Source organism: Apostichopus japonicus, chromosome 18, assembly GCF_037975245.1.
Source record: "Apostichopus japonicus isolate 1M-3 chromosome 18, ASM3797524v1, whole genome shotgun sequence".
Classification (NCBI taxonomy): Eukaryota; Metazoa; Echinodermata; class Holothuroidea; order Aspidochirotida; family Stichopodidae; genus Apostichopus; species Apostichopus japonicus.
Window position 1 is genome coordinate 17,976,217 of NC_092578.1, and position 26,455 is coordinate 18,002,671.

General features: G+C 38.1%; 2 protein-coding genes across 3 annotated transcripts in view; one reads left to right on the forward strand and one right to left on the reverse strand.

The window, feature by feature from the left end:
• Positions 1-8,388, forward strand: part of LOC139959055 (E3 ubiquitin-protein ligase ubr3-like) — a 37,934-nt gene extending 29,546 nt beyond the window's left edge. The window contains exons 32-39 of the mRNA XM_071956596.1: positions 368-462; positions 668-780; positions 1,370-1,477; positions 2,096-2,221; positions 2,796-3,011; positions 3,949-4,170; positions 4,606-4,745; positions 5,438-8,388. Of these exons, the coding sequence (XP_071812697.1) occupies positions 368-462; positions 668-780; positions 1,370-1,477; positions 2,096-2,221; positions 2,796-3,011; positions 3,949-4,170; positions 4,606-4,745; positions 5,438-5,558 (1,141 nt within the window). The 3' untranslated portion in view covers positions 5,559-8,388. The remainder of the gene's footprint in view (positions 1-367; positions 463-667; positions 781-1,369; positions 1,478-2,095; positions 2,222-2,795; positions 3,012-3,948; positions 4,171-4,605; positions 4,746-5,437) is intronic.
• A 3,088-nt stretch (positions 8,389-11,476) lies between these two features.
• The window catches only part of LOC139959056 (polypeptide N-acetylgalactosaminyltransferase 13-like), a 32,180-nt gene continuing 17,201 nt past the window's right edge, over positions 11,477-26,455 (reverse strand). For both annotated transcript variants that reach the window (XM_071956598.1, XM_071956597.1), the window contains 9 exons: positions 24,570-24,742; positions 20,239-20,446; positions 18,950-19,120; positions 18,395-18,512; positions 18,023-18,203; positions 17,617-17,756; positions 17,080-17,178; positions 16,104-16,247; positions 11,477-15,491 (listed from right to left, as the gene is read on the reverse strand). In XM_071956598.1, coding sequence (XP_071812699.1) covers positions 15,357-15,491; positions 16,104-16,247; positions 17,080-17,178; positions 17,617-17,756; positions 18,023-18,203; positions 18,395-18,512; positions 18,950-19,120; positions 20,239-20,446; positions 24,570-24,742 — 1,369 coding nt within the window. In that variant the 3' untranslated portion in view covers positions 11,477-15,356. The remainder of the gene's footprint in view (positions 15,492-16,103; positions 16,248-17,079; positions 17,179-17,616; positions 17,757-18,022; positions 18,204-18,394; positions 18,513-18,949; positions 19,121-20,238; positions 20,447-24,569; positions 24,743-26,455) is intronic.

The window sequence follows — 26,455 nt, forward strand, 5'->3', positions numbered from 1 at the left end:
GTAAGTTTTTTTTTCTTTCCTTGATCGGTAAAGGTACACCCCCATCTCCACCTCGCCCCCATTTTGATTTGATTTAATTATGTAAATTTTAAGTTATATTTTGTCAAAATGCTGAAACTTGCAGACAAAGCTTATGTATGGTTAGAATTTTTCTGTGACCCTACGAAGAATAAAATTGTAACGTTCGGATCAATCAAAGCAAAAGAGAACCTTTTCAAATTTCTTTGAACGTGAACCTCGGCACGTTTCTATTCTGGCATTTCATCGTAAAATATTTGCGCTTTGATTTCTGCTGTGGTTCAAATGATTGGAAAATCATGCTTGCTTACTTGGTTGGTTAGGTTTCTATTCCTCTGCTCTCTACTAGATCCGATCCCGAAGGGACCGTTCCGGTCCTGGTCCAAGACCCCATCACTCTCCTGTTCCTGCTGGTGTACCATCTTCCGCAGCCGATAACAAACGGTGAGTGTTTGCTGCCCTCGGTCGCTACGGTGAAGCAGTTTTACTGACTCTCATTTGGTGGGTGAACATGAACACGAAGTGTGCATGAGAACTAAAATACACTGCTAGTGGGCAGTGTAGTGAACATGACTATTTGTTCAAAACTTTTATAAAAGGTTGTTTTCTTTATTTTTTTACTGATAACGTTTTCTCCTTAACCTTCTAGATCACCTTCGGTGTGTCATCCTCGCTCTCTACAACCTTGTTCACGTACAAGCACTGACACGAATCGCCTGCAAGATGTCAGCCTCAGATAAGCATTCCTATCTGATACCAGCGGTAAGTTTTCGACCAGAATTTGTATCATTTTCGTCTCCATCGACAAGAATCGCCTGCATTCATGAACCATAAAGTCGTCATAAAACCCATCGCCAACAAATATTGTACGTTTAAATTAGTCTTATCACAGTCATGAGCTTTTTCCGCAAATTCGCGGAATATCTGTGATTTCTTTTCTACCTTGGGGACAAAAACTTATTATCCTAACACACTGTAGCATACGCAAACTGGAGCCTATACCGCAATTTTTGCAAAGTTCCGTGATTTTTTTTACCCCAGGCTCATCCCTGTTATCAGTAAACATTTCTTAACATTTCAATTCTGGATAGACACTTGCAGAAAGACAACATTCACTGGAAAACAATTTGCAGGATCAATATTTAAAAGTACCTTTTCAATTCAAGTTGAAATTTTGTTTTGGATTATGCAATTTTATGCGTTGTCAGTGAGTAACCACTGCTTTTGTATCCAATGCATTGATATTTTTTGCTGAATGGGCAAGTTTCTAATTTTACAAAATTGTCAGTTAATTTTATTCTCTAGTCTGCAAGTTTTAATATATATACATATATTTTTTAAATCCAAACAGGAAACTTCTAGGCAGTCTGAAATGTCTGTTCTTTTGGGCCACATTATTCAACACTTGACTCACCTTAGACAGGGCTGGTTATACGTCGACATTTTCGGCAATGAAGAGGTGAGCAAAGACGCCAAAACTGAATGTACGGCGACTATAACCATCAGTGTGTCTTTGGTGCTGCTATGCAGGCAGGCTGTCAGACCGATATATATGATTTAGGATCTATATAACAGAACCTAATTCCTAGATTTGACGGGAACTTTACGTTGATACATATATAGGCTGTCTGCTCTGAGATGAGTAGATGAAATCTTTTGACAGGGCTCTTGCATGAGATTTACTTCAAATGATTGGCATGCAGTGAAAGTTGACTTCATCGTCTAGCCTACGCTAGTTTCATACCCAACGTAGCAAGACTCGGATAGGATTGTCTCGTCATAATTCGCGTGTTCCATCATAGAAGCATTTTATGTCCTTTTTGGACCGATTTGAAAGCTTGTAAATAATATTAGGAAGGAAGGAAGGTACAGTGGGTTACAGTATTTCAAGAGAAATTATGATAAATTAAGATGAATCTGTTGGTTATGGCATTATTAAACAATGTACCTGCTTCCTCAATATCACGAATGCCAATTGGTAGTGTTCACTTTTTTTTAAATTTATTTTCTTAAATTTTAAAACTATATGAACTGCCAAATTTCTATCTTTGAATACGTATAATCATTTTGTCCGTAGTCTTGCATGACCGTTTGGTCTCCACTGGCTATCGAGAATTATCTGAGCCAAGAGTGCTTGCCGTTCCTGAGGGTCGCTGCAATACTGCAAAATGTCATGTTTGATGTGAGGTTACCGGAAATTGAGGTAAATTGATTCCCTTTTGGGCAAAGCTTCCTGGGGGAGGGGGAGGGAGGGGGAGTCTAATGGTGTTAAATGTGATCGGAGGGTGCTTCTCTTGTTTATATGAAGTTGAAAGAACATGTTTTTTTTGTCAAGTCGTTAGAATGTATAAAATAACGGATTAAGATTTTGGCCTGCACTGAGTAGCCGATGTCATCATCTTTGAAGCCCTTAAAAGGAGCGTTCCAGGTGAATATGTTGAGAATCTCAATAGCTATGCAAATCTTACTAAAACTCAAACTCAAATTTAAATTTGTTTCTTCCTTAAACTTTAAACATATGTCATACAGACATTTTATATATATATTTTTTTTGGGGGGGGAGGGGGCAGGGGTGGTACATACTTGCTTCTACATCAGCTAATCGGAACACCTTTTGGCACAAGCATGCACCTGGCACTGTGATTCGTAGTTGGATGAACCATCTTGTCCATCAATTATTTTGCCATCAATTATTTTGTTTCCATCAATTGCAACCATCCATCAATTGCAACCATCAATTATTTTGCACATTTTCCTGTCAACGTTCCTCTTTCAAGAGTCCCGAAGCCGAGTTCCCGTCCCTCCTCTGTTACCTCCATCTTTCCTCTTCACCATCGGCCGAGATTCAGACGCACAAGTTCTCCATGCACAGTTCTCAGAGTATGGAGATTGCGCAGGGCAACCCCTTGGCCCTGATCCGATCTTGGTGCGAAGAGTTCAACCAATTTCTTCTGAAATGTTACGCAGCGGAGAAGTCTATACGGGTGCCTAAGGTTAGTGTCTTTGGGTTTTGTGGTTTTTGTGGTTTTCTTGTTCTCTCTTGTGGAGGGCATATTGCTTATCCGCGTTGTCCACATGTCCATGTGCCTGAATACTAAATTATAACACAGTGGCAGTATTCGCAGAGTAGTTTAAAACTGATATTGATATTGATAATGATATTGATAATGATATTGATAATGATATTGATAATGATATTGATATTGATAATGAGTGACAAAGATGATAATGATATGATATTGATAATGATATTGATAATGATATTGATAATGAGTGACACAGATGAAAATAATATGACAATGATATTGGTATTGATAATGATATTGAAGATGAGTGACAAAGATGATAATGATATGATATTGATAATGATATTGATAATGATATTGATCATGATATTGATGATGAGTGACAAAGATGAAAATAATATGACAATGATATTGATATTGATAATGATATTGAAGATGAGTGACAAAGATGATAATGATATGATATTGATACTGATAATGATATTGATAATGAGTGACAAAGATGATAATGATATTGATAATGATATTGATAATGATATTGATAATGATATTGATAATGATATTGATATTGATAATGAGTGACAAAGATGATAATGATATTGATAATGATATTGATAATGATATTGATAATGATATTGATAATGAGTGACAAAGTGACAAGACACAACCTAATCTGAATACCTTTCCCCAAGTTCTTCTTAGCCTTGTAAGAAGGTGACTGAATCTTTTTGGCTGTAAACATGCTCCAATAATCCAGGAATTGGATTACAGCAGATGTTCTCTGTAAGCTTTACATTTCTATTATAACTTTGTTGCTTTATTTTTCCACTTGAAATGTGGTGCCAAAAAAACTTCTTTTCCAACAAATAGATTTTTTCTCCTCCCTCCCTGCCCTGTTTTACAGAGTATGATTATGTTCAGTCCAGTCTTTAACCTGCCCAGACTTATACGGCTGCCCAAGGAATACAGCCAGGTGTTTGAGTTTTACCGTAGACAGGTCTGTAGGAAGTGCAGTACCAAACCTCGGAAGCCCATGATTTGTCTGGTCTGTGGTAAACTGGTCTGCTGGGCCAGCGACTGCTGCGTACTCTTCAAACACAGCAAGAAATTCGGAGAAGGAATAGCGGTAAGTCACTTCTTGTTACAGATTATGGGTCGGTCAGTTTCAAAAGTATAATATCGCTTTATACAAGAACCGTTTCAACTCTGAGTGAGAGAGATGTTTCCTTGAGTGAGACAGCCGCCCAATGAAATTAAAAAGTTAAGACGACAAATGTGTAGACTTATATATTAGGTGTAAAGGTTCGAAGTTGAGGTTTCCTTGAATTTAGGAGTGGTCTAATTCTTCTCCAACTGAGCATAGAACATCCATTGACTGAACCATTTCCCCCCCTAACAACAATGGAGGTGGGGAACAACCCCCCCCTCCCTGTAATGACCACACTAACCCAGCTTTGTTGGTAGAATGTTAAAAATTTAGATAAAAATCCCAAAGTATTTTAGATTGATTCTAATGAAGTTAGGAAGGACATAACATCTCCGTCTCTTTTTTCCACATCAGCACGCGAGAGACTGCGGATCGTTAGCAGCTATCTACCTCGACGTGGACTCTTCTCTGACGGTCCTGGTCCAAGGTCAGAGGTTATGCAGATGGGCGTCATTATACCTAGACAGTCACGGAGAAGAGGACCGAGGGCTGAGGTAGGCAAATGACGCTCGAGTGGCCTGGTTGTACGAAAAAACAGCATTCTGCAAATTAAACATTATGTGGCTATTTTGTTTGCAAAAATCTCATTCTTAGACAAAATGTTAACATTTCACACCTAACCTTTGAAGGCTTTGATAGCAGATAAACCAGATCTGTATATACTAATAATATACTGTAGGAATGTGGCAGCAGGGATGATTAAACTGTTGGTGATTACTTTCAGATAAACATTACTTTAGCTTGTGGCGGAAGAAATTCCACGTATGATTCTAGTCGTGCTGGTTAAAGTGAAACTTGAAGTTATGGACTCTACTGTATTTGTATTCAAAATCAGTCGGAACTTATTTAAACGTCTAATCAAACACTAGAGGGCCCGACAGTTTGATGCTAAGTAGGATCTTCTTCAAAGGTGAATTGAATTCTCTTCCAATCACTTTTATACATTGATGTACTATTTGATTTGGGTGGATTTGTTCACTTAGATGATTTAATCTTTTAAAAACAGACTTGACAATAAGTTTAAATACTGCCATCATTTGTTAAATTTCTTTATAGCACAATCGGTATATTTTGTCTGTCTACGGTATGCGTTTGACAACAGTCTTGGATAAACATTGACAAGAGAAGACGAACATGCTTCTAATATACATGTGTCTTTTTCTTTTATTTTTCTTATTTTTTACAGAAGGGGAAAGCCTCTGTATCTATGTCAAGAGAGGTTCGATCTTTTAGAGAAATTGTGGCAATCCGTCAAATTGAAGCATTTCTGTAAGGGATGGGAGTGGCACCTCGGCGGACACGAGTAGAAGCGAATGGACTCTGATGAGAGTTTCTACTCGATGTCGGGGAGAGGCAGAGAGAGAGGTAGGTTACCACGGCAACCGCCGTGGAGGATCGAGATGAAGGAGGAGAGATCGTGTGTTCAGTTCGCAGAGGTTCCTTGCTTTGTGTTGGTTTGCTTCTTTGGTTTTTTGCTTTATCAAAGTTATCTCTGCCTTTTACTAGTTTGAGATGTGTGGTGAACTCTCGGAAACTCAGTGCTACCTCTGATTTGGGCATATATATTAAAATTAATTCTGAAAGTTTTCAAGACTATTTCGGTGGTCCTTCTGACCTTCGCTAGGGTAGTAAAGGTAATTGGTGATTTACCTTCAGTTATTCGGCACCCACTCTCTGCTATTCGTAAGGTTTGGTGAGGTGATTGTGACAGTTGCCCATTGTCAGATCATACACATCTTTGAGAGTCCACCGGGTCGCCTCACCACGTTCGATCGTTACGTTCAGGTTTTTTCGAGGTTCAATCTTTGTTTGGATTGAACTAAATGGCAGATTTCTACTAACCAAGTTTTGCAATGTTTTCTTGCAGAGATACTTTTAGCAATCAACATCTAATGAGTTGAAATAATTAACTTTTCTTTGAATATTTAGAACTTGAGAAGTTACACTGCATGCTGTGATATTTGAAGTAAAAGATAAAAAAAAAAAAATGTGTGCAATTTACGCTTCATGTTTTATCTTCTAATTTAAATGTCAGAGGATTTCTAAAAGTGCCAAAATAGCCTTGCGTTCTTTCTTTCTTGGTGATGTTTGGAGGAGCAACGTCTGAAACTTTATAGCTGCCCGGCTATTAAAGAAAGTTTAGGCAGTCAAATCTTCGGCCATTTCTGACTTAAATAGTCTGAGTAAACTATTTTTGAAGTGCAGAGGATTCGCCAACTGCATGATGGGATTGATACTATTAATAGTAACAGAGGACATAGGCAGATGCCAGTTCGTTTGATCAAATTGCATATTTTTTATGTCCTGCAGAGTATGTCAATAAGTTAATATATGCTCTCTATAAACCAGAACACCAAACTGGGCAAAGTTAGTATGGTAAAGACTATGATATGCACACCCTTCATAATAATGATAATGTCAACAGCAAAGAAAGTATAACAATTACAGACTTTTGCAGAGCTTTTATGGCAATTTTGAGGTACTGTGTTAAGTATCTTAAATGTTTGTGGCTAGATAATGGGAGAAGTTATAAGAATATGATGAAATTAAAAAGAAAAAAAATTGGCATATTCAGACAGAAGATCTTAATATTTTAGTATCTGAGACAATTGTATTGAAAATAAAATCAGATGTGAGCTCCTTATATCAAAATATGTTTAACATTGTTCGCACACATAATTTGCATTCAATATCACAGTATTTAAAAAATGTCAATCTTTAAGAAATCCCATTTCCAGGGACAAGGTCTTAAAATATCTGATATTTGGAAATATAGAAACAAATCTTTAATATCGAATGTCTTAGCATTAAAATATTGAGATATTTACAAATGTCAAGATTTCAATGTTTAACAGTTATAATATCGACACGTGCAAATACAATGTAGTAACATCTAAATATGTGAACATTTAGATGTTGATATATCAAGATAAACGTTAGTAATATGATATGAGATGTTTACCTCCGTACCGCAATGTCACCTTAACAGCTCTGTAGACTTATTTGTATTGGCCTTACAAGCCTGATGATATTGTTTCTTAAAAAAAAATTACAGTCTGTTCTTTTGCCGATGTTATCTACTCATAGATTAATAATTAATTAATTAAACGATTAATAATTAATTAATTACAAAAATTAATTAATGAAAAGAAGTGTTGGGTAAGAAGATTAAAACGATGGTTGGGTATAAGTGAGAGTTACCAAACATTACGGTCTGTCTAAAGAAAAATGTTATGATGAACTTTATGTAATATGTTCAACAAATTACTGAATAGTGTGAAACATTTACTTTTGATGTGGTCTATAATAACCTTGTAAGTGTAAATGCTGGAGGCTTCAGTCTGTTGAACTGTACGATGTCACTATGCTGTTTTACTAACATGATGAAATGACCCTGTTAGACAAAGAAGTATTGCGTACAAGCAAAACACAGAACGGTTGTTTTTTACGGGTAAATTGTGGTGCTTTAGCCAAATATATTTCAGGTAGATAGGATACTGTGATGTTTTGTCATAAGATTCTCTCCGTTTTTTTCTTTTTAAAATTAGAAAAGGATATTTTTGTGAGCAAGTTAAGCAAATCTAAGCTGTATTTAGGTAGTTCTGAAAATGCGAGCGGTAAATCAACTCTCCATGCTACATCTTCTTCAAGGGCTCTGTTTTTACGATAAAAGTTTGTAGAAGGTAATTAGAAAGTTTAAAAACTTGATTGGTTACAATCAGAAACTTTGGCACCGATTTTCAATCAAGTTTTTGTTAATTGTTCATTAATTCTCGTCTGTGTTTTGATGGTTTAACTAACAAATTTCTGAACATGTTACTAGTAGAGGTCTTTGCAAGAATTTGATAGATCATTTTCAAAGATAGAAGATGGTAAGGTCTGTCAGGTGGAAGCCATGACAGCCAGGTAATTTATTTATAAGGCACAGTATATTATTAAATGCAAGTTATATAGTTGTTTTTTTCCCTTTTATCATGTCTTCATGATCATGCTAACTTTAAATTTAATTTTGATGTTCTTAAATATGTAAAAGTTTGAATGTGTAAGGTGATAACTTTATACCTAGTATAGATAACATATATGATGAGATAGTCACCTTTAATTGCAGTTAATAAATTAAGTCATGCTTTTAAAGAACCATTCGTTTGTCTTGCAAGCTTTCTGAGAGATGAAGGTGGGTTAAGCAGAGGCCCCCCGATTCCCACCCTCTGCCCAGACATGAACAAGGAAACACTAAGATGTAACACGCACAATTAATGGACACCAAACTGTCACACATGGAATAAGGAGAACCCATGCTGTAACATGTGAAACTAGGAGATGGCAGTCTGTAACATGTGAAACTAGTGACAGTAATATGTATGAAAGAGAACGGAGATACCAATGGTAAATCAAGTTATTAGGAGACACCATGCTATAACACGTGGAATAAGGAGACACCATGCTGTAAAAACATATGAAACTAGGAGATGGCATTCTGCAGCACATGGAACTAGGAGATATTAAGGGTAACACAACTAATTAGGAGACACAATGCTGTAACACGTGGAGTAAGGAGACACCATGCTGTAACATGTGAAACTAGGAGATGGCATACACACATATTAGGAGACACCAAACTGTCACACATGGAATAAGGAGACACCATGCTGTAACACTTGAAACCAGGAGACAGCAATATGTAACAATGTGAACAGGGAGATACCAATCTCAGGGGTGTATCCAGGATTTTCTAAACCGGGGGGCGCGAATGACTATCTAAGTGGAGCGCCACCATCGGTTGGCGCGCAGCGTACAAGAAAATTTCTGGTTTTTATACCCCCCAGATCACCGGAAATGGCACTTCTCAGGCTTGAAAATGACCAACCAGTTGTACACTTTTGCATGAGAACCAAGTATTTCCCAATAGTTTTTTTTTTTCCATCCATAACCTTTTGAGGATTTTCACCAGTCACACATCATGTTCTACCTCATCGCATCTCCTGTGGATCATTGCTTTTGTAGGTGATTCTATACGTCACGGCCCACAATACCCGACAGCAGTGGCAGAGCTAGGGGTATCGGTCAGGAGGGGCGAGAATGGTCTGTAGGGGCGCTTTCGACACTGTCTAAGTGGAGTGCCACCACAGGTTGGCGCATAGCGCACAGAAATCTTTTGAATAAAGATACTCCCTAGATCGCCGGAAATGACCCTTTCCGGTCCTGGCTAATTTGCAGATAAACGAAGAATAAATAGGTGTAATCGCCAAATTTTACCAACAAAATGTGACAAATGTCAATAGGTAGATGAGAGCGCAATAAAAAGGCAATAATCGCGAATAAGTAAAAAGTGGTAAAGAGGTGAAAAGGGCGCCAGCAGTCCATTTGAGTCCGTCGGGGGGGGGGGCATCCGCCCCCTGACTGTATGGACGCTCCGCCACTCCCCACTTTTCAAGGTTTTCAGCCCATTATTTGTTCAGAATTTGAAACTTCACATTTGCCGTGAATAAACTCACTTCAAAACATACCCATAATGTTACAAAAAATGTCATCTATGGACTACCAATATAGAAAAACCTCCTTCAACCCCTAACAGACCGGTCAGAACTACACGAGTAGAGGGAAGTATGATGAAGAATGTTGGTAAGGAAATTTTCGAAAATTCAATCACAGTTAATTTATTTGGTGTACAAATATTAACCCCTCTTATAACGGCTATTATAAAACTTGGTTGAAGGAAATGAAAAAATACGAGATATTTCCGAAACCGAACACTACACACATAGGCGTAGGAGGCGGGGGGGCTCCTACTGAAAGAAAAATAAATTGCAATGATGTAGTTAAAGGAAATGAATAGTTTAAGAAATACCTCCTTGATAATTAAAATAAAGTTCTAAGCTTGGCCGACTAATTCGCCATTACTAATGTAAAAGAGAATTTGACATAATTGGACCACCATGCTTTTTCTCCATCTACATAAGACATTTCGTTGTTTACATTAGCATCCCGCGGTCTACTGCGCAATTTCCACGGACCGTACGGTACACGATGGCATGCGATGTAATAACCGATGGTTGCTTATATGACATTGACATTAACATGTTGAACGCGCGCGGAGCGCGTGAAAAGTTTAGGTGATATTTTTCGGGCAAGTCGTTTACAGCCCCCAAACTCAAATTGGGTTCCTATGACTACACCATTTTCATGCTCACTGATATGATGTGATATCTGCTGTTTGCTTTACAAATTTGAACAGGCGCGCCAAGGGAGGGACGAAGCCTGTAGGCAAACTATCTAAGCGTAGCGCCACCACGAGTTGGCGCGAAGCGTACAAGAAAATTTTGGCCGAAAATGCCTCCCAGATCGCTGGAAATGGCACTACCCAGGACCATGGGTTGGCGCGAAGCGTACAAGAAAATTTTGGCCAAAAATGCCTCCAGATCGCTGGAAATGACAGTTCCCATGCCTTGTAAGTTTCATCTAAGCATTTTCTATTTTGAAATTACTAGCGATATCATAAAATCATATGCTGGGGGGAGGGGGGGCGGTCGCCCCTTCCCAAAATGCGTCATATTCCCCGACGACTCAGTCGAGACCTGCCACAGTTGGTTTCATAGCACAATTGTTTTAGGCGTCCATACACACACACGCGTTATGATAGACAATATATAGTATATATATAGATACATTAGTGAGAGAGGAAAAATGGAAACGTCCAAAGTGGAGTTGTTGGTATAAGGGTAGGGTGAGGCGCACGCCCCTTCCGAAATCCTCGAACCGTCACTGGCTACCCGGCCATGTGTATATAATAGGGATCAGCGCTGTGATGTCACTGTTCCTCGTTCTCTTCCCGGTGTATCGGCGTTTTTCTTTTACTCCCTCCTTTTCTCCCTTTTCTCTCTTTCTTCTTTTTCTTTTCCATTCCTTCCTCCTCTTTTTTCCCCTCTTTTTTCTTCTCTTTTTTTTCTCTCCTCTTTTTCTTACCCGGGGGGCGCGTGCCCCCAACGCCCCCCCCCCCCTGGATACGCGCCTGAACCTGTAGCATGTGGAACTAGGAGACAAAAAGCTGTAACTATCACTTGGAACTTTAGGAAAGTGACATATGTACTTATCCAAAAACATAGTGATTTGATTTAAAATCCAAGCTTGCTCCTCCAACTAGCCTGCCCCAAACTCTTCCACACTCTCAAAAAAAAAGTAAATAAATAAAAGTTAACAAATGCAAGACAAAAATATGCCACAGCAGTGCAGTTGTAGAAAAGAAATTTATTTCAACAATCGAAAAAATGAATTGTATTGCAAATATTTTAACCATTTAACTTTGAAAAATAATTCCTAACACAGTTACTGGGATAATTTTTGATACTACAGTACCGTCCTTGTTTCTCCAGTCATGGTCAACATTTAATGCCAACTTCAATTAAAAAATCATAATAATTTGTGAATATGAAAGAAGAACTTGATACATTTGGGAAAGATTGGTCGTTATGGATTAATTCGCTACAATTTCACCAACAGTGTTATCATTGACTTTAAGAGTACCATGAGCTGATAGTTAATCCAAAAGTGTCCCGATTACTATATGCAAAGTAGGTTATAATCTAATGTACACCTCCTTTGACATTTTGAAATCGAACAATGGTCCCGCAGTTCAAAACAAGTTGGGCCAAGTGGACCTCTGTATGATAAATCCGATAACAGCATTAATGCAGATATAACACACAGGGCTTATTGTGGGCTTTAACTTTTATTCATACAAACACCAATGATATCAAGGCTTCCAGTATAATCTTGATTCTCGGCATTTATTATATACAAATACAGAAAATAGCAATTTCTTTTTAACATGAAAACCTCAATTTTTGTTTGTTCTCTACATGAAATCCCACAGCTTCTCCAAAGAAAAAAAATGATTTTTTTTTTTTACCAATAAATATACAAAGTAACACTTACGACTTGCTGCAGATCCAATATTTTTTCTCTCTAGGTACTTATGTTAATGCATGTACTTATGTATATGCATGTACTTATGTATATTCATATATAATTAATGTGAGATTTGGTATGACAGAATTATAAAATTAAAGTAAGTCGACTCAACCAGAAAAAAATCCACAGAATGACCAGTTTTGTCCTTTTTGGACAAATACACCTTAACTAGCTATATATCTTTATTTTATGGAACATCAAGTTGGATAAATCAGTTCAAAACTTTTCCATACTTCAGCATCCATCAGTGACAAAAATATGTCTAATAATTTACCTTTTTGATGGTCCTGTGTAAAGAAATGAAAGTATATAGCAAATACTCCTCACATCAATCCCAACTTTTAAGTACTATCAACCGTGTAAAAGAGCACCGTGTTTGCGTGGTCTGTTGACTTCTATCAAATCTTGGTTAAAGCTATCAAATCTTGGTTAAAGCAATTTCAGAAGTAAATATGCGGCTGAAAGATTGCAATTGGTTTTCATTTTCCATAAGAGAAACCAAAATCGAGTAGCTCTCCTGCAGCAGATAAGCAACTGCCCTCCTGCAGGCTTCACTGCAGAATTTTAATCACTTACAGTAGGTCCCTCTAACTAACAAGAGTCAACCACATTTGAGCGCAGTTTCTGGTAAACTTTCCGGCAATTTTGATACTGCTTAAAAATGTGTGAAATCATAAAAAAAAAATAAAAAAAATAACACAGGTAAATGAAAAGAGCAACCTAGCTCTAGGTATGAAATATCTGCACAATATTTTGCTAAGCTAAAGCTTCGTAGAGTAAGATGGCAAAGAACAAAAAGATGACAATATGAGTAAATATTTCTGAATGACACTTAAGCTATCCAACTATTGTCATTGCTGGAATAAGGGCTTAATTCTGTGACATTAGTAGCCGCCTCACATGGAAATGAGTCTCGGTGAGCATACGGGATAGGACGCAAATTAATTTCACTTGTCAAGAAAGAAAGGCTTGTGCCCCACCTTCATAATCATGACTGATAAATTAATCAATTAAAACCCCAATCAATCAACCTCAAATACATATTCCTATAAATAAGCAAATTACAAACTTACGGAGTTAGGGTGAGGGGGGGGTCACAACCCCCTTCAGTTCTCCATTAGTAATAGCAATCCATCTTCCATGTGAATACAACTACAATTCCTTGTTTTTTTTTCCTCAAAAATACATTGATGTTGAAAAGAAGAGAAAATCATACTAATTATGAAAATATAATTTATCAGGTTTAATTACTTTGTTATTCCTTCTAATTGTTACAGCTCTAAAAGACAGAAACAAAAATCAAGGAAGTTTTTTTTTTCCTTTTCGTTTGTTTTTCTCCTCAAAGACATATTTAATATTTTGGTGCTAATTCGTTGGTTTTGTTTCAGTGTATATAGTGAATAAATAAAAGTCAAAGGTTTTGTTGCACTAATGAAATGGGACAGGTAATATACTAAATAATACTAATCAAACTCACCCATCTTTCCAATCCCCCCTTCCCACAAACACATAACACAAAAAGCAAAAATGACCCAAATTAACTTGTTCGCAAATACTTGAAGAAGACCACACAGATGTGATTCTTCTGCTTCTTCTAAAAGGCACACAGAGATCAAACATAAAACAACCAAACTGGACAAAACAGGTTGCTTACAACCAAACTGGACAAAACAGGTTGTTGAACAACCTTTGACATTATGTGAAACAGAATGAAGACAAAAGTTTGGACAAGCTCCGAGGAGATGACTTTTACAAATGATCTGTCACATTCCAACCAGAAATAAGGTCACGGAAATGCTGATTTCCACTGAAGTAGGAGTTGTCCTTTCTAAAGAATGCATCAGCAATATGACAAATAAAAAATACCTTTTTAACGATACATTGTTTATACCCTCAGATATATGTAAACAGAACAAAATGACTCGGTTAAGATTTCAGAACACAAAAAAACAGAGCCCCAAGGACAAACGAGCTAAGATTTGTGGCAGATCACCGATGGGTTGTTGATAACAGGGACTGCACTCCATTATCAGTGGACCCAACCTCCCCACCCCCCACCACAAATACATCTAAGATACAAACTGCAATACCAATGCTCTACCACTGCTCTGCCAATGCTCTGACCCACTGAAACTTAAGATTCCCATCTAACTTTGGCATCATAATTTATGTGAATGACAAAGACGTTTGTAGTTTAATTGCAATGGAAGATTCAGTGTAACAGTCATTGATTTATCCTGTGTAAGAGGAATCATGTCAACTTATCAACGTCAAAAATACGAAGCAACTAGTTTGCAGGTACAGTATCAATTCCCTAGTTTGATTATATTACCCAAAGTTGTGTTGTTTAAAAAACTGCTGGAAAAAAAGGATGAAAATTTCCTAAAATATAACATCTGCAATTTTAATGTACAGTGAATTGTCTACTGGTTTATGAGAAAATTTAAAGGTCTTTTTTTTTCTCCATCTCATCCTCTTACATTCTTTATAGAAATCTGCCGGAATTCCCTCATCTAGAACAGTTCATTAAATTGCCACATAATTCTTGTGAATACACTATAGTGCTCAAAACCCCCAAGATTACTCCAGCAGCCACCAAAATAGCCGGAGTAGATTACTCAATCCCGAAGGTATCCTGACCGGTAAGGTATTTGTAAATTTCTTTGTTGGCTGTAGGCAATACATCGTCTGCCAGCCTTCACAGCATCTTCTATTCCAAACTCCCAAAATTTTGGGGAGGAACTTGCGATTACAAACTGCGATTCGTCGCACCTTTTGATAATGGCAAAAGACGATGATGAATTTACTCGGTGGTAAGCACTGAAATTGGAGGCTGACCGAGAATATGACGACTTTACGCAACGTCGACATTTTCTTCGTTTCCGTCGACTGGAATCTCTGGAGAACGAGAGTACTCGTGATTCTCTTCGCTTTTCCAGAGTAGAAATCTGAGTGGTAGAAGCTGATGGGCCTTTGTCTTAAATGAATTACGATTGGTAGTCACAGATTCGTCGCTTTGCATGTCGTTTTACCAGCGTCGGACAATACGCCGCGACCGACCGTCGTAGTATCCGCAGGCTGGTATTGAACCTGGCGATTATGGAGGGAATTACGGATTAGAATACCGGTGGTGTTTGTTACATCATGTCCTTCTCGACCAGTTCCCATTGTTGCGATGAGTGACCGCTGCACCTGGTGACCACGGGTGCGTCTTTTCCTTGAGGGGGGACGTCTAAACAAAACCCTGAGGGAGCGTGTATGATAGTCTTTTCCTGCAAAAACACATATAAAGTAAAGGAATAAATAAATATGATAGTTTATAGGAACATAAAAAGAAAACTTTGCCATGTCATATTACTACTGGCTGATTAGTAAGACAGGTATGGAAAAAGGAGTGGTTTAGAACAAAGAGTCAACCCATGAGATTCCAAACTTCCAAGTCTGGTGGATATACTGAGGATGGGAACCTAAGGTTTTCTTGGTCACAAAAAGACATTATCACTGATGTGTTATTGACATTATTCTCACATACATATTTATGTAAAATCATTAAATGACAGATTTGGATGAGTTTGGAATGAAGATATTTTGATAAATTAAAGTATCAAGTGAGCTTTAGCATAGTTGAAACTCCTCTGATATAAGATAATTTTATGCCATTATTCACACAACTCTCATTGCTATTTTAAACCACATCCTGCAAGATTCTTTGTAGAAATAGACCCCCCCTCCACCTCTCCCTGGCCCCATCTTGTGGATAATAGCAGGGAGAGGAGCGAGGGAGGGCAGGGGAAGGGTGTGACAAAGCTTAACTACCAGACAAGTTTGTATGGGTCCACCAGCCTCATTGGCGTGAGCCAGAAATGTAAACTTCGAGCCCTTACCGTCTTTTTGAATATCCATTCTTGATTGCCTCGCTTGCCGTGACATTTGTACATCGTGATCGCCTCAGCGGCCCCACCCCGGGGTGCGGCGTCCAGGCACAGATCGTCGTGCTGAATCTCGTTGTTCTTCGTTAAAGCAAAGATCTGAAACAGGTGGGAATGAAAGGCTAATCTTCAAGGTGATAGATAAATTTGTGTATAATTAAAAATAACAAATTATGTATGATACAATTGAGTAGGTCATTAAAGAACAAGTTAGCAAATCCAGTCTGCCAAACTGCTCTTGGTAATATGATAAGTTAGCCTTGCCACTTTGGGAGCGACCAAATGGAACAGGCTCTTCTAGTTTGACCATAACCAATTGTAACGTGATACAATTTGTGACAAATGAGGAGGTTTTCCAGGTGTTGTCAAACTTGTTTATCCTCCACCATCCCGACTCCCCCCCCAAAAAAAGGAGAATCATTCATATTCATAGAAACATTAAATAACTGACATTGACCAATAGATATAGGGTTACATTGTGCACTGACCAGTGTACTTTAGACATCATTATGGAACTTTGTGGATGGTTATTGAGCAAATTTGTCATATTTTCAATTTGTCAATTGCATATGTAGCTTCTGATGGTATGGAAAAATATTTTGTCTACATCTTAAAAACAAGAAGCATAGAGATCAAGTTCCATTTTCCTATTGCGGCTTACAATTGAGACTTATAGTAATCTAGCCAGCTTGGCTTTAAGAATGAATAAAATACCAGTTCTGGTTGAACGTTAGGTACCCCAGACCAAGCACCAGATTGTTTTTGCCCATGTATGACAGCAATGACCAATATAGTTCATACATCTGCAGAATGTTATTTTATGTTCAGAAATGTGATGCTGTGTCCAATCAAATACTTTTCAAATTTTTAAATCGTGGTTAATCAAATCTTCCTCCGTTACTACTACAGGGGGAGCAAACAAATTACTTACCTGGTTGCCACCTTGTCCATGGCAAGCGTAAAAGCCAAGTTTCTCATGTTCCTTCCTGCCCATGTTATCTAAACATTTTCTGGTTGCTATGTTTCGGATCTGTCGAAAGAGGTGAACATGCTATGAGTCAGTGTGTTCCCAGGTATATAGTTATGGATGTTACATCATTATGTGAAGTTAGCAAACATTACACACAGGAAGTGAAATTGGCAGTGAGGCCATGCCTTCACCCTTCTCTCCACCACCTCCCCACACCCCCTCCAAATCCTGTTGACCCCAATAAACACAATCTTAAGTTTTCAGGCCCAAGACAAAAAATGAAAAAAATATTGGACCATAGTATCAACTTTGAAGGATGCTAAGCAGATATTTTATTTTCTTTTAAAATTCTCTTGCTCACTCAAATTTGTAGACTAATGGAAAATGGAGGGTTGAGGTGGGACAAGGGGGGGGGGGGCGAGGGAGGGAGTTTTCACAAAGAAACCCAATCCTCTTAAACATGTGAAACTAAACAGATATGACGGAATGGGCACTTACTTCTCCGATGTTTTCGAAGGCTAGTCTAAACTGTGACTCGGGGTAAACGTTTTCCAGGTACCATTCAAACGTATGGCACTGTAGATCTTTCCTGAGTTCTTTCCGTTGCGTTACGTCACCGTACTCTGTGTTCCTAACCCCTGTGACATAAAATGAACGGCGACATTAGTTAACACCAGTAATGGGGGTTCATACACGTCTATTACTGCGCTTGCCATGAAAGTCCCTTCTATAAGTCAGACGAGACACAAATTCATGCAAATATCACAAACCATCAAATTTCAGCAAAGTACATACAATCTAAATTGTGAGGCCTGCCAGCTATATTTTAAAATGACAATAGACAATATTGGTAAAAAATAACTAAAAAAAGAGAAAATAAATAAAAGAAGAAACTTTGACAAACCTGGATTTATTTTGTAGTAAAATTTTTTATAGTCATCCATCCAAACTTCGGCTACCCGCTGATTGTTTCTGTTAATGATTCGCCCGGTTCCACCGGGGAATGTGTACGGTGTAGACTTTCTGAAAACATGTCCCACGTGAGAGCAGGTAACAATTTCTAGAGTCCCACCGCACATCCATATCTGTTGAAATAAGAAAACCAAAAAAAGATTTGGGTGGTCGTATAATTTTTCACTGTCTTGAATTTGTGATAGTGAGTTTTAGTTTTCACTACAAGAATAAAAAACCCAATAAACTCGACAACAAAAAAGATTACACAAGAAGCTTATAAGAAGAGCCCTGTTGCATGCAATGCCTTGATCATTTAACTTACCCTAAACGATATTTCTATATTTTCAGCGCCCCAAACATCCATTCCCGCATCGTAACTGCCAAGCTCGTCGAAATAACTTTTAGACATAGAAAACAGACCGCCAGCCATTGTTGGCGTTCTGGAGATAAAAAACAGAGAAAAGAAATCATAATAATAATCATATTGTTTTCAGGAAGGATTCTCAGTACAGAAACTACTACAAAATTGCTCTATAATTTATGTAAACTATTTGTTCCTTTTTAGAGTGCCTATGCAATACCAGATTTAACTATTGCCTGGAAAATTCACTTGAGAATGCATTTTTATGATTGAGTGCTAAGAGTGATGACAGTCCTGATGTATGGGGAGGTAGAGTGTCTTCCCCTGCGAAACTGAATAATTTGTCTTGTGCCCACCAAGCTATCTTTGGGTGACTTTTCATGACAAGAATCTACAGCAGGTTAACACAACATAAAATGCTGCTCTACCACAAAAATCTAGAGTGTTTAGCATTGGATATCTATCCTTGCAATTAATACAAGAATTTACTGAGATTTTAACATTTCATCTTCTCACTTGAGTGGGATGGTTCTGTCCCCGCCTCTCCTATCGACCTCTCGTTGGGGTACGGGATACCAGCGGAACTGCAGCTTCCAGTTGAAACCGCCGTATGTCATGTCCGACCCGGTGTGGAAAGCAAAGTTGTCATCGCTGATTACATCGATGATGGGACACACAACATTTTTCCTGTTTTTTTTTAAAACAAAAATGATTTCAAAGTGAAGGGAGAAACGATGGTCCTCTTTGACGTTTTGCAAATGTTACCGCATATAACAGAAACATAATATCTCATACTTCTGTCTATTTTCAAATTGTTCATCTATATTAAACACTGTGAACATTTGGAGCATGCACATTTGTTTCGTCATGCTGTGACATTTATTAAGTAATTACATCAAAGTATACAACAAAGTACTGCTGAGGTAAAGTATAAATGCACTCTTTTAATTCCTACAAATAGCTACATGCTTATCGTGGCTATCAGCATATTACAGCCTGGGTATTCTAACTTGGGGTGTCAACCCTTTTTGGGGTCAGCAAAAATTTGAGAGGAAAAAAAAAACACATTGCCGATATTTGTTGAAAAATCTTGTTTCAAGCTGACCTTTCCAAGGTTAAAATTGCAGTCACCAAGCCAAAAAAAAATTGGGTCTGAATACCAGGGTATTAGAGTAATGTCTTTCCAATGTTCACTGGCAACCAACAAAGGCACAACTCGAAATCCAGACGATAGAATTATTGATCACACACAAGAGTACGTTCAAAGCAGTCAATATTTGACGTTTACTTCACTATTTCTTTCATAGGAATCTTATCTAGCCAGGCTAATGACCCACACTGTTCCAGGATTTTTTATTGAACAGCATGCAGTTATTGATAATTATAGTAAATTAATTTTTTTTTTGATATGCTTTTCAATGAAAGGACAGTCTGAAAGGTAGTAATTCTCCAGCCATGCCCACTCCCCCTCCCCTAATAGGGCCGCACAAAATATCTTTAATGTATCAACGTAAGCTCTTTTCATGAAACCGTGCCATTCTTTTCCTTGCTATCTACTCTACACTGAGCCAGAGATGACATGTTATAATTAATGCACACTAATATCTTATGCAATGAGTAATTAATGAATTACACCTCTATTCATCAATTTCATGAGAACTTTGTGCATTTATGATCTGAACCACAGAGAGCAGCTTCTTTTTATATATTTTTTTAGTTGCAGAATAAATTGCCTATAGTTGCTTCACTTAAAACTATGAAATTATATAAAAAGAAAAAAAAAGTGTAAAATATCAGTAAAATACCTATCATCTTTAATTCTTGTTAGGAGTGGTTCCAGCCACCCCTCAGTACATTCTATATGAGCATCTAAGAAGGTCAAGACCTCCCCTTTGGCCACTGATGCCCCTCTCAGCCTGGCTCGTATTAGGCCACTCCGTTCCCCCATTCTCTCTACGTGGACTGGTACTGAGAGTTGTTTCACATAATTTACTAGTTTTTCACCGAGAAAATCTGTGGAGGAAACAAAACAAGAGCCCAAGGGCACTGTGGTTCCTTGCTTGGGGTATATGACAATACACATAATATTATCAAGCAAGATTGGGCTCAAATAGTCCAAGTAATTGTGGTCCTACATGTTCCCATAAAGTAACCAACACTATAGCCAACACTTTTGTGATCACAAAATGTGATCGGATTTTGGATCAAAAGGCACTTTTGAGATCTAAACATGGCGTCGAAAATGTAAGAAATATAAGAGACCTACAAGCGTGTCAACAGATATGATAACATTGGTGACCTCAGATGACATTACCTTTAAGTTTCAAAATGTTCCACCACCCCGTTCACAACTTGTCCCAAAATATCAACCATGTAACACCTTGGCATTGAGATTTAATTGCATTAAATTAAAAAAAATTAACTTTGAACTTGTATACATAACTTCACACACAAAGGTCACCCGAAGGTCAACCAATTGACATTTTTGATCGGTGAGACCTAAATACAGCATGACTGTAAAAATTCAAACATTTTTTCTTTGCCCATTTTCTCCCCCCAAAATACTACTTTTTTAACATTAGCTGACCTTTGGTGACGTTGGACCACACGACCGTTAAGTTTGAAAATATTCCCCTATACCATTTGCAACTTGTCCAAAAAAATACACCTTGTCACACCTTGGCACTGGGAGTTATTGCATGAAATGTCTGAAAATTAACTTTGACCTCATATAACTTCGCACACGAAGGTCACATGGGGGTCAACCCATTGACTTTTATGATCAGAAGGTAACTTTACCATCTGAAAATAGCATCGAAACTGTAAAAATCCACAAAACACGAAAAGATCACCAGAGGTCAAATTGAGGTCAAGGGTCATCCAGATGCGGGTCGACAATTGGATTACATTGAAGCAACTCCCAACCCTAACGGACAATTTGTTCTCAAGTTATCGCTAAAATACTAGTTTTTTATCATTAATTGACCTTTGGTGACCTCGGATCACATGACCCTTAAGTTTGAAAATATTCCCCTATACCATTTGCAACTTGTCTCAAAATATCAACTGTCTAACACCTTGGCACTGGGAGTTATTACACTAAATGTCTGAAAATTAACTTTGACCTCATATAACTTCGCACACGAAGGTCAGACGGGGGTCAACCCATTAACATTTATGATCAGAAGGTACCTTTAACATCAAAAAATAGCATCGAAACTGTAAAAATCCACAAAACACGAAAAGATCACCAGAGGTCAAACTGAGGTCAAGGGTCACCCAGATGCGGGTCGACAATTGGATTACATTGAAGCAACTCCCAACCCTAACGGACAATTTGTTCTCAAGTTATCGCTAAAATACTAGTTTTTTATCATTAATTGACCTTTGGTGACCTCGGATCACATGACCCTTCAGTTTGAAAATATTCCCCTATACCATTTGCAGCTACTCCAAAAATATCAACCTTGTCACAACTTGGAACTGGGAGTTATTGCATTAAATGTCTGAAATTAACTTTGACCTCATATAACTTCGCACACGAAGGTCACATGGGGGTCAACCTATTGACATTTATGATCAGAAGGTACCTTTAACATCTGAAAATAGCACTGAAACTGTAAAAATCCACAAAACACGAAAAGGTCACCAGAGGTCAAATTGAGGTCAAGGGTCACCCAGATGCGGGTCGACAATTGGATTACATTGAAGCAACTCCCAACCCTAACGGACAATTTGTTCTCAAGTTATCGCAAAAATACTAATTTTTATCATTAATTGACCTTTGGTGACCTTGTATCACATGACCGTTAAGTTTGAAAATATTCCCCTATACCATTTGCAACTACTCCAAAAATATCAACCTTGTCACACCTTGGCACTGGGAGTTATTGCATTAAATGTCTGAAAATTAACTTTGACCTCATATAACTTCGCACACGAAGGTCACACGGGGGTCAACCTATTGACATTTATGATCAGAAGGTACCTTTAACATCTGAAAATAGCATCAAAACTGTAAAAATCCACAAAACACGAAAAGGTCACCAGAGGTCAAATTGAGGTCAAGGGTCACCCAGATGCGGGTCGACAATTGGATAGCATTGAAGCAACTCCCAACCCTAACGGACATTTCGTTCTCAAGTTATCGCAAAAATACTAGTTTTTTATCATTAATTGACCTTTGGTGACCTCGGATCACATGACCGTTAAGTTTGAAAATATTCCCCTATACCATTTGCAACTACTCCAAAAATATCAACCTTGTCACACCTTGGCACTGGGAGTTATTACACTAAATGTCTGAAAATTAACTTTGACCTCATATAACTTAACATACAAAGGTCACCTTGGGTCAACTTATTGACATTTTTGATTGATGAGACCTAAATTAGAGCATCAAACTATACAAATTCAAACATTTTTTCTTTGCCCAATTTCCTCCCCCAAAATACTAGTTTTTTAACATTAATTGACCTTTGGTGACCTCGGATCACATGACAGTTAAGTTTGAAAATATTTCCCTATACCATTTGCAACTTGTCCAAAAATATCAACCATGTCACACCTTGGAACTGGGAGTTGTTGCATTAAATGTCTGAAAATTAACTTTGACCTTGTATAACTTCGCACACGAAGGTCACACGGGTGTCAACCAATTGACATTTTTGATCGGAAGGTACCTTTGATATCCAAATCTAGCATCAAAACCAAACATTTCCTTTTTTGCTCGTTTCCTCCCAAAATAAGCACATTTTTTCTAATGTGACCTTTGACCTTTTGACCTTGGTTTCAGATGTAGTTTAATCTCCTGATTCCAAAAAACAAAACGACAAGTCTGTACAACCATCCTAACTCCGACCGAAAAACTTTGACCCCATATAACTTCGCACATAAAGGTCACACGGGGTCAACCTATTGACATTTATGATCAGAAGGTACCTTTGACATCTGAAAATAGCATCAAAACTGTAAAAATCCCCCAAAACACGTAAAGGTCACCAGAGGTCAAATTGAGGTCAAGGGTCACCCAGATGCGGGTCGACAATTGGATAGCATTGAAGCAACTCCCAACCCTAACGGACATTTCGTTCTCAAGTTATCGCAAAAATACTAGTTTTTTATCATTAATTGACCTTTGGTGACCTCGGATCACATGACCGTTAAGTTTGAAAATGCTCCCCTAACCAGTTCACAGCTTGTCCCAAAATATCAATCTTGTCACACATTGGCACTGGGAGTTATTGCAGTTTTAATATTTTCGGTTTTTGGACCATAACTGACCTTTGGTGACCTTTGTGGGCACCAGAAACAATAGGGCACACCTTCTCCATATGGCGGATCTATAGTCCAAGTTTGGCCTCAATCCAACATTCCCTTATTGAGATAGAGCGTACCCAAGCAAGTGTCACAGACACACACACACACATACACACACACACACACACATACACACACACGCCAACCTGACTGCATAGGTTCCTTTTGCTAAAGCAAGGAACCAAAAAGGTTGAGCCGTAAAATTTGCAAAATGACGAAACACTTCGTTGACAAATCCTACTAAGGATACTGTACTCTCTATGAGACGCAGACTTAGCAGTTACATTTAGGAAAAATATGACTCATAATTAGCATGCATGTGTTGATATAATACCTCATGGTTCAGAAATTGATATTCAACTTTGCCCCCCAAAAAAATTTAAATTTTGTAATCTCATTTCAATAAAACTACCAGTATCAGTACTTCGTAATTTATGGTAAATAAAGGCTCTCAGCGTATGGGCATCGGTTTGTGTTGATAGCAAGACGCATTCATTGGAATTTTGTAACCATTTTTTGACCATTCATCGCACCCCTATTAAAAGGTGCATATTAATTTCTAGAAAATGTTGAGAAGTGTAGTTTAATAGCTTTAGTTAATTCCCGAGGGTTAGAAAGTCAACGGGAATGGTCACATATATGGTGATTGCTGCTGCAAAAACCATAGATATATTAATAGGTTAAAGAGTATGGTTCCGCAACATGTTAACAGTACTGTAGTTCCTCTGTTGGAGGAGACGGGGGTATTCTAGAGCGAGAGGTTAAATTAAATGGTTTTAATAAGCAGCAAAATAAACATTTGCAGCAAAAAACAAACCTCTTTCACTTGCATCATCTACTAGGATAATTTCCTCCAAAAGGCCTATCGGGGACCGGTTTATGATACTATGTACACTGCGCAGGAGTGTGCTCCAGGCTTCGTTATGAAAGACAATTATAACACTCGTTCGTGGCAACTCTTCCACTGGAGGGTACCTCTTAGACTTACATCTGTGGATGAGAAACAGAAAAGATACCAGAATGAAATTATACAGGTCGGAAAATGAAGATGTATGCAGCCACTTTTAAAACGCTCATTATTTGTTAAGATAATGTGCATGCATACAGTATGTAATATGTTTCTGAACAGACACATCTGTCATTAATAATGATTGATTAACGATACATCCCAACTGACTAGCTATTAAACATGGTTCATAGCTGGTTACACAAATCCGCTGGTATCACTATTCAGAGTCCTCAATGTTAATGTCATGCTGATGGCCACCCTCAAATGTTATTGTCATGCTGGTGGCCACCCTTAATGTTAAAGTCATGCTGGTGGTCACCCTTAATGTTAATGTCATGCTGGTGGCCACCCTCAATGTTAATGTCATGCTGGTGGCCACCCTCAATGTAAATGTCATGCTGGTGGCCACCCTCAATGTTAATATCATGCTGGTGGCCACCCTCAATGTTAATGTCATGCTGGTGGCCACCTTCAATGTTAATGTCATGCTGGTGGCCACCCTCAATGTTCATGTCATGTTGGTGGCCACTCTAGCAGTGAAGGGGAGGGACTAAGCTAGTGGAAGGCTTAGCAACATCCCCCTATAATACCCCTTGGGGTGGGGGAAGGGAGGGGAAGGGGGTTGAGGAGAGACTCACGTGTTCTACTCCAGCCCTAGTCATGGTTAACCCTACCATTTCTCTTCACATAGTGTACAACAAACATTAAAATCCTAGATTAGAGACTTACGTTTAACAGTCAAATGCCATCTAGCTTTGTCTCACAAAGCTACTGTAATATACTGATACCTAATTTTTTTTTTTTGCAAACATCCAATGTTTACTGAACCTGATTTCATTTGTCAAAGATTGAATGTTTGACAACCTATTACTGATCTACTACAATTACATAAATGTTTTGCGATACATTAAGTACTGTATTTTTATCTTCACATGTGTGGTAAATTTACAGCAGTTTTCGGCTCTTCTAATGCCAACAGGTCATACTTACACATATTTGTGACATTCATGTACAATGACATCACAAGGGTTTCAAATAGCATTATAACATTGTACCTACCTAGTAGTGTACAGTGAAGATAGTACCTAAGGCTATCTTGACTACAGTACTGCTGTATGTGTGCAATATCAGTTTATAGACTTGGCAGGCTAATGTAAAATTCTTCTCTCAGCAGTCAGACACACTCTAGACAGACAACACCACACAAGGGTACATGACCTGTTAGTTATAGAATCTTGTGAGAAGCATAGAAGCTATATTGTGCTTCTTCTAGTATTATAACCAGGTCACCAACTGTAGCAGTGCAGATCTTGCCTGGATTTACAGGTACTGTGTTGTGCACCTCTTCCAGCTGGCTATATCTTACAGAAACCGAATCAGAAACAGACAACAAAAGAGAATTGGGTCGTTTATCAACCTCTCTAGAAACCACAATAGTCTGTTTGTTCGAAGAGGGTTGAACAACCACCTCCAAAATTAACATTTCACTTGTCATGTTTTAATTATTAGTACTCATTCAAATCAATATTAAGTGTGGACAGAATTTTAAAATTTTGTTAAATTTAAGCAATTACATAGCTTGCACACCTTTTGTGACTGTGATGTATCACACCCATTACTGGGAGGGGGAGGGGTTGAGGAGGTGGAGGGGCTGTGTTCATTCAATATAACTACTGTGTTCATTCAATATAAAC